The 9,172-nt window shown below is 40.3% G+C and overlaps 1 protein-coding gene across 1 annotated transcript; it reads left to right on the top strand.

The window, feature by feature from the left end:
• On the top strand, window positions 1-8,821 carry LOC117432931 (tripartite motif-containing protein 16-like). Its single transcript, XM_059016734.1, has 7 exons — window positions 1-617; window positions 4,835-4,930; window positions 5,126-5,359; window positions 5,514-5,673; window positions 6,107-6,163; window positions 6,453-6,518; window positions 7,819-8,821. The coding sequence occupies exons 1-7, from the start codon at window positions 30-32 to the stop codon at window positions 8,346-8,348; spliced, it is 1,731 nt and encodes a 576-aa protein (XP_058872717.1). The 5' UTR covers window positions 1-29; the 3' UTR covers window positions 8,349-8,821.
• The last annotated feature ends 351 nt before the right edge of the window (window positions 8,822-9,172 follow it).

The raw sequence follows: 9,172 nt of genomic DNA, 5'->3' as shown, positions 1-9,172 counted from the left end.
GTCAGTTTCTCTGTCTAACTGAAGTAGAAATGGCAGAAGCGAATATTCTCGTAGCCCATGACCAGTTTAGCTGTCCAGTGTGTCTGGAGCTATTGAAGGACCCAGTCACTACAGCATGTGGACACAGTTACTGTATGGGGTGTATTAAGAACTGCTGGGATCAGACTGATCATACAGGTGTCTACAGCTGCCCCCAGTGCAGAGAGACCTTTACTCCAAGGCCTGTTCTGCGCAGAAACACCGTGCTGGCTGAAGTTGTGGAGAAATTAAAGAAGACAGGACTCAATCCTCCTCCTGCTCAAAGTTATGCTGGACCTGGAGATGTGCCGTGTGATTTCTGCACTGTGAGAAAGTTCAAAGCTGTGAAATCCTGTTTGACGTGCCTGGCCTCTTACTGTGAAACACACGTCAAGCCACACAGTGAGGTTACTCCATTAAAGAGGCACAAGCTGGTCAATGCAATTGGAAATCTGGAGCAGAAGCTTTGTGCTGAACACCAACGATTATGTGAGGTCTTCTGTAGAACCGATCAGACGTGTATTTGCTTGTTGTGTTCACAAATTGAACACAGGAGCCATGATACAGTCTCAGCTGAGGCAGAAAGGAGTGTGAAACAGGTAAGGGTTTGAACCATTTCCTTGTAGCTATCCTAGAAGATAAGAATTCCCAGGGATATTTAACATGTCTGTTTACTAGGTTACACAGTTTCACATTAGATCAGATTTTAATTGTATATTAAGAGCTATTTAAGAGCCCTATTTTTTAAATTTCTCTATCTAAACTATGATGTACTAACATGTATTTCAGGGTGTAACAGGGGTGTTGTTACGGGTGTGACTATCGCTGATTGACAGAAGAGACACAAGAGGTTTTCTTTGATACAAAAAACACAAAACATTCAAAACAAAACACTGCTCGAAAACAACTAGATAATAAAAGTTGACCAAACAAGAAAGGAGGTCCCGCTCCAGGAACAGTCTCCCTGACACCTCCTCTCTAGACTTGGGTGGGATTAAAATCCACTAAACTTGTTCCCTGTTCCTTCCAGTGCTAGCGATCCTGGTTAACTCACACAGTGATCCGAGATACATTTTTCCTCTTGTGTTTTTCTTACCCTGGTTAACACACGCAGTCGTGAGGATCCTACAGCAACACTCTCCTTCCCAGACAGTCTGTATCCCTGCTTGTAGAACCAAGAAACTGGCTTTTCAGACCCTTTTAAAGGCATGTGGCCAGGGCTAAGAGATAACCAATTAATCAATTAACACCTGGCCACATTCCACACCTGGATTTGAATATGCCCTGCCAGATCTAGCACAAACTTGATTATCAAAAACATTATTTACAATCAAATAAAAACACACTATTTCATGTGCAGGACCTCCGCCCTGCCTCACAGGGTAAGAAGGATTTGTTCAGCTGTTTTGTGGTGCATTGGAATTTGTAGTGTAAAATTAGCATAATTTGTATTCCTAGTGTTTTTTATATGTATCTTGCAACTTAATAAAATCATAGATCAGTTTCATTGTTTAAGATATTATAGTTTAATTTTGTAAACTGTTTAAAAATGACATTCCCAGCAAAGTCAAGCACCTAATTTAAAAAAGCAAAAAACTAAAAAATAACAAGATTAATATGTGTGACGAAGTGCCCGCCCCTGTGTGTATTTTCTGTGTTATATGTTGTATGTTGGGTGTGTTAAATGTTGGTGTATAGTCATTGGTACACGGGATATAAACGGGTCTGTGTAACACCAGTGTTTAAAATTTATATTTGTATTTAGGCACGAGGATGGCACAGCACTTCACGTGTAAGTAAAATGTAATATGTGAGCACGGGGAATTGCACTTTATTGATTCACGTGCAGTTGTACCGCGACTCCAATTGAATGATTGATTAGCAGTCGAGTCTCGGTACAACTGCATAAATAGATAAATAGATGCACGTTTCATTCAGTCGGGGTTGGGTGTTCAGTGAGTGGAACGAAAAAGAATAAGAAGAAGAAGTAGTTGTTTTGTACTGTGGCAATGCGCCCCGCCCCTGTGTGTATTTGTGTGTTATATGTTGCGTGCGTGTGTTAATGTTGGTGTATAGTCATTGGTACACGGGATATAAACGGGTCTGTGTTTCACGTGTATTTAAAAAGTGTAGATTTGTATTTAGGCACGAGGAGGGCACAAATCACTTCACGTGCTAGTTAAATGTAATATGTGAGCACGGGGTTGCACAGAATTAATTCACGTGCTGGGATTCAAGTGAATAATTAATTAGTAATTGAATCCCAGCACAACAGTATATATAGAGACACGTAGCATTCACTCGGGGTTGGGTGTTCGGTGAGTGGAGAACGGGATTGGAGACGGAGGTAATTGTAAATTATAAAAGTAAATAGTTAGAGTATCTGCTCACCGTGTTTGTTTGTCTGTGTAGTCCGTTTTGTTGTCTGTTTATTTTGGCGAAAGTGCCGTGCCCTGTGTTTTTGTCTGTTCAAACCTTTTATTTTCTGTTCTGTCTGTTTAATTATTAAATGCTGAGCGCGATCACGCGCTCAGCCTCACCAAAACCCCAAGTCTCTGTCTGTTTACTTCCTGGCTCTGGTCTGACGCCACCCACTCCGGCCTTCTTTGTGACATGTACTCACCGTGTTTGTTTGTCTCCGTGCACCGTTTGTGTGTTAGTACGTTTTGTTTGTCTTTTTATTTTGGCGTATAGTGCCGTGTCCTGTTTTGTGTTAAAACCTTTTATTTTCTGTTCTGTTTATTAAATGCTGAGCGAAAGCTCCACCAAACCACACCTCTCTGTTGTTTTATTTCCTGCATCTGGTGTGACGCCACCCACTCCGGCCGTCTTTGTGACAATATGATATACAATATACAAGATTAATATGATATGCAATATACAAGATTAATATGATATGCAATATACAAGATTAATATGATATTCAATATTCACAGGGCTTCTGTTTTTCTTTGTTTATTAATTTCATTAAACCAAGATCCAGCCATGCTTGTGTTTGTAGTGATGTGGTGGAAATATGATCCTCGCTTGGAAAATTGGTGCTGCAGCCGGATGACGGAGCGAGCTTCACCCAGTGCTGCCTCTATGATGCAGGACCTCTTTAATATATTGTAACAATGATTGCAGCACAGGGATAATAATATCTTCTTAATAAACTAATACATCACATTTTAAACAAGACTTTAATAATTGTGTTTTGATATATAATAAACAAAACCCATGCCTTTAAAAGTGACACATACACATCTATCTGCACTGGCAGAGCTGCTGTGCCCGTGCCTTTAAAAGTGACACATACACATCCATCTGCACTGGCAGAGCTGCTGTGCCCATGCAATGCCGTTCTTGCCAGTCTGCCCACAGTGAGAGGTGTGCTTTCGCCACAATTTGCAATTCTGTTTTAAATTCCACGAGTGTGTGAATCCTCCCTATTGAACTGTAATATAGCTTTAAATCCCACTAGCAAGAATAACCCTCCGTTTCTAATTGTAATCTCGTTTTAAATCTCACAAGCGTGTGCAATCCTCCAATAGAAATGCAGGAATGTGCTGCCACTCAGTTTAAAGTATTCAGAATGAATCAATGATAGATTCAAGTCAGGAAGGAGGTTCATTGCCTGACTGCGCTGGGAAAGGTTGATATTTTGTTATTGTTTTTTGGTTTTAGGTTATTTTATTGTATTTTTTCACATGGAAAGGGATGAAGTCAATGTGAATTGAGTAACCATGTCCAGTGTTTTTTCTGGTGTTTATTGGGTATACACTGATTTCATTGTTTTTTGTATAAGGGGTGTTTTATCTGTGTTTATCGATTAAAACTGGAAATCAAAAGCCCTAAAAACCCATTAAAGAGAAATCTGATTCAGTTACCTAGGTGCTTGACAAAAAAAAACATGTAACACATGCTAGATCAGCTGTCATTCACTGTTACTAGTATGAAACAGTACCATCTAGTGGACAGCTACTGTGGATCAAGTGTCCTTTTATATTGCTGGCAGCTGTGCACTAGATGGTATTGTATCTTACTACTATACACACATGTTGTCTGAAACTGCTGCCTTTGTCCAAGTTTAAACCACCTCCAAGGAAGGTTTAAATTTAATTCACCTTTCATATTTAAAAATGGATTAAAATGAGTGGTGCAATTTCATTATATTCTAATCTTTTTTATTATTATTATTATTTGTTTATTTAGCAGACGCCTTTATCCAAGGCGACTTACAGAGACTAGTGTGTGTGAACTATACATCAGCTGCAGAGTCACTTACAATTACGTCCCACCCGAAAGACGGAGCACAAGAAGGTTAAGTGACTTGCTCAGGGTCACACAATGAGTCAGTGGCTCAGGTGGGATTTGAACCGGGGACCTCCTGGATACAAGCCCTTTTCCTTAACCACTGGACCACACAGCCTCCTAAATAAGTCAAATTGAACTGTCAGAAGTGGGATCTGAACCCACGCCTCTATTCGGAGACAAAAACACAATTTTTTGGAAAGACAGAGTCCTTGAGTCTTTTAAATGTTTAACCTTGGATTAATTTTAAACAAGGATTACATATAAATCCTGGTTTAAAGTTTTGTGCAACATGATTCATATATAATCCTTGATTTAATCTGGGTTAGTGGTTAATCCACGCTGGTGCATTCAACCTTTAGGGTATCTGTTTGCATAATGTGTGTATCGTTAATCTAACTCCATATGAAGGGGAGAGAGGTGTGAAAAGACAGCCTGCTCTGAAATAGTCTGTATTGAGTGTGATAGGATATCACTCAATGCCCTGTCAAAAATGTCACTGTGTCACTGTGTTTCTACACAGAAGCAGCTGGGAGAGACACAGACAGAAATACAACAGAGAATCCAGGAGAGACTGAAAGAAATTGAGGAGCTGAAACAGGCTGTGGAGTCACTGAAAGTGGGTATTGATAAAAGGGGATTATTATTATTATTATTATTATTATTATTATTATTATTATTATTATTATTATTATTATTATTATTATTATTAACAGATGGACTGGAACACATCTGCAGAAGTTTCCTGTCTATGCCTGATATGTTTCTGATATCAATTCTATCCATGTCTCCTCTACTGTGTTCTTTCACTCAGAGATCTGCATGCATAGAAATAAATGAAAGTGAGAAGATCTTTACTGAGCTGATCCGATCCTTTGAGAAGATCCACACTGAGGTTACTGAGCTGATTGGAGCTAATGAGAAGGCTGCAGTGAATCAGGCTGAAGGACGCATGAAGAAACTGGAGCAGGAGATTGCTGAGCTAAGGAGGAGAAACGCTGAGCTGAAACAGCTTTCAGAGACAGAGGATCACATCCATTTTCTGCAGGTAGCATCACTGCTTGTTAGAAAATCTCAAAACCATAACTGGGATGGTTTCAGACAGAACTCTCCAATTGAATGAATCCTTGCTTTTCCCCAGGAATGTTTTGGACCCCATTCTGTTTCACTAAAAACTCATTTTCTCCATTTTCCTGTTGTAGAATTTCCAGTCTCTCTGTGCCCCTCCTGAAGCTGGAGACTTACCCAGCGTTACTGTCAATACAGACATCTCTTTTGGGGCTGTGAGGAAAGCTGTATCTGAACTTAAAGACCATATTGAGGACTTCTACAATGGAGAATTAGTCAAAATAACCAAAACAGGTTGGTGTGAAATAGATTCCTTTGGTAGAGATTTCTCAAATAGACCATGGCTTGAGGAGGGATAGGACTTGCAAGACATTAATAAAGACCTCTTGCAGATTGTTGGCTATATGAATATCACAGTTGTTTTATTTCAAATGATTTCCCCAGGTTGAAACGCCCCATCTCGTTTACAGTGACATCCCAAGTAATGATAGCAGGAAGGAAGAGAGTTTCTAAAGACATTACTTGAGAAAACAACACAATAGCTTTCAAACAGAGACACAGGGATTCACTCATTAAACAACACATTCATTCCATATAGGATGCTAACTTATAGTCCTGCACTTTCTTATCAATGTTTTATAGGAATTGGAGGACAGGGTCATGTTTGTATTCCAAATCCTCTATAGTAAAGTCTTTAGTTTAAAACAGTTTTCTGTATTTTATTTAGTGAATGAAACAGCAGTTTATACCCTGGGGTCTAGGAGCAGTGACAGACGTTTCAAAGGTAAGGCTTTTCTTCCAGTAAAGCATTTTATCTCTAGAGACATTCTCCCTTTTTGGAAGGCCCTAACGCCTCAGTGAAAGAGTGGCTGGAGATGTATTAGACTAGTTCTTGTGTGAAAGATTCCTGATGAGGGTGGATTTAGCTGGGTTCTTTGCTGCACTGATAAACTGAACAGATGCACTTTGTGTTTAAAGATTAAGAGCATGGCAGATTGCTGTTTGGAGTCTTGTGTGTGTTGTGTATTAATCCACATGTTTCAATTCTATTTCCCTCTCTTTTTTCTGCCCAGTGAATGAAGTTGCAGTTTACAGTCTGCTGTCTCGAGAGCCAAGGAACAGAGCTGAGTTTTTAAAATGTAAGTCTGTTTTCACTGAAACATTTGATTGAAAGATGTGTCACTCCATTGTGAGAAGAGCTAACACTACAGAACAGGGAGGGGTGGAGCTTGAGGGCAGCAATTATTATTATTTATTAGTAATTGTGAAGCTATTAATCTACACTCCTCTCCAACAATTATTGGGACAGATGAATACATGAAGAATGACTGGGGTGGGGCATTTGTTGCCTGTTTTTCCAATCAGACCTTTCTCTCCCTAAATATCTTGGTATCCCTGAATATATAATTATCCCATCTTTTAATACAGGTACAATGTATGTGAAACCAGTTGTTTAGTAAAATGAACAGCTATCTTTCCCTGTCATCCTGTGCTGGTAGTAAATGTATATTGCAGTATCACTGCACTAGTGGGATGGATTGCTCATTAAAATATTAGACAGATATTTGAAAAGTGGACGATATTCTATTGAAGATATTTAGTAAGCAAGGGGTCTGAGTGGGTAAAATGGCAACACATACCCTGTAGGAACATTAAGTGAACTGTAATTGTATGCAGAGTTGCATTTGATTGGTTCCAATTGAAGAAGTTTGAGGAGATCGAGGAATTATAATGAACAAAACAATCAAACAGCAAGAGGTTTTAATTAATAGCAGCAGTTTATTGAAGACAGAAACATAAAAAGAGAGAACTTATCCAAAGTCAGAAATCAATCTCAAGTAAGAATTATATATCAAATCTATTGATTAACAACCTTATCACAGTCTAAATATACTTGTCTATAAAAAAGAAGGGAGGGGGGAGCATGAAGGAGGGAGCAGGGAGGAGGGATCATAGAGAATGGAGCAGGGAAAAGGGAGCATACAGGAGGAAGGAGGGACCAGGGAGTAGGGAGCATACAGGAGGGAGCATGGTGGAGGGAGCATAAAGGAGGGAGGAGGGAGCATACAGGAGGAAGCATGGAGGAGGGAGCATAAAGGAGGGAGGAGGGAGTATAAAGAAGGGAAAAGGGAGGAGGGAGCAGGGAGGAGTGAGCATACAGCAGGAAGTAGGGAGCAGGGAGGAGGGATCAGGGAGGAGGGAGGACGGAGTAGGGAGCATACAGGTGGGAGGAGGGAGGAGGGAGCTACAGGACAGAGGAGGGAGCAATAAGGAGGGAGCATAGAGGAGGGTGGAGGGAGCATAGAGGAGGGAGCAGAGCCTGATGAATCAGGGAGGAGGGAGTGATTTGAGGATGCAGCAGGCAATGACTGTTGATTTTCTCAGTGATTTGACTTTTCTAACCGTCTCTCCTCTACCCGTCCTCTTCTCTTCAATCAGATTCCTGTCAGCTCACACTGGACCCCAACACAGCGCATACAAACCTCTGTCTGTCTGAAGGGAACAGAAAGGTGACACTGAGGGGAGAGATCCAGAGATATCCCGATCACTCAGAGAGATTTGATTGCTGGCCCCAAGTGCTTTGCAGAGAGGGTTTGTCTGGGACTCGCTGTTATTGGGAGATTGAGTGCAGTGGGGGATGGGCTGATATAGGAGTCACATATAAAGGAATCAGCAGGAAAAGAGGGGATCGTTCCTGTATCCTTGGATGCAATGACAAGTCCTGGAGTTTGGAATGCTCTGGTTCCATTTACTCTGCCTGGCACAATAACAATGAAACTGCAATAACTTCCCCCCACTCCCCCAGAATAGGAGTGTATCTGGACTTTAATGCCGGCACGCTGTCCTTTTATGGGGTCTCTGACACAATGAATCTCCTGCACAGATTCCGAACCACATTCACCAAGCCGCTCTTTCCTGGGTTTGGGGTGGATTATGATTCCCCTGTAACAATCTGCCAGCTGAACTAGACTGTTTTGTGTTGTAAGAAACCCTTTGTATTGAACTCCCTGTCTGTCCGCTCCATTCTTTGGGTGAAGGGAATGTTCAATCTGACACAACTTTGGATGAAAGTTAGGGGGTAAAACGGCGCCACCTGCAGAGCGAAACAAGAGGAATTATTTGTTTTTAGCAACGAATGGGTTTCATATGAAATATGTTGATTAACCATATATGTGAGGCAAAGTAATACTGTTGATTAGAAAGAAGTACATATCAGCCCAATAACAAGGAATAATACATTCACTTGGCAGCCCACAGTTTAGAGAGAGAGAGAGAGAGAGAGAGAGAGAGAGAGAGAGAGAGAGAGAGACTTAATATTTCAATATTTAGCAAAAAAAACGAAGTCAAAAAGTTTGCTTTATTCTTTTTTTCTATGATTTCCATAAAATATGGCAAACGTATGTTCAGTTTTTTTCAGATTTTAGTAATGTGATTTAATAAAAAATTGAATATAACTAACTGACTTTTTCTTATTTATTAAATTCTGTAGATTAAATTTATTAATACTCATTAACGCTGTTTTTCATTAAGTCTTTGCCGCAGAATTTGACAAGTTCTTTGCAGAAAAACGAGTTTTTCTCTTTGGAGATTTTAGGAAATTTGAGTGCAGATTTCCGTGGGGACCTTCCCAAAACAATGGGTTTATACTGCCATCTAGTGGCTGAAAATAAAACCTGGGCTTTGTTGTGTTAATATGATGCTGGATTCAAAACGTGCTTCTCTTTTCGGAAGCGCCAAAATCACATCAGGCAGAAAGCGACTGCCCGCCTCCTCCTTTCCCATGAATATTATG

Source organism: Acipenser ruthenus, chromosome 53 (genome assembly GCF_902713425.1).
Source record: "Acipenser ruthenus chromosome 53, fAciRut3.2 maternal haplotype, whole genome shotgun sequence".
Lineage (NCBI taxonomy): Eukaryota > Metazoa > Chordata > Actinopteri > Acipenseriformes > Acipenseridae > Acipenser > Acipenser ruthenus.
Note: the sequence above shows the minus strand (reverse complement) of the source record. Positions and strands in the feature narration are given on the sequence as shown.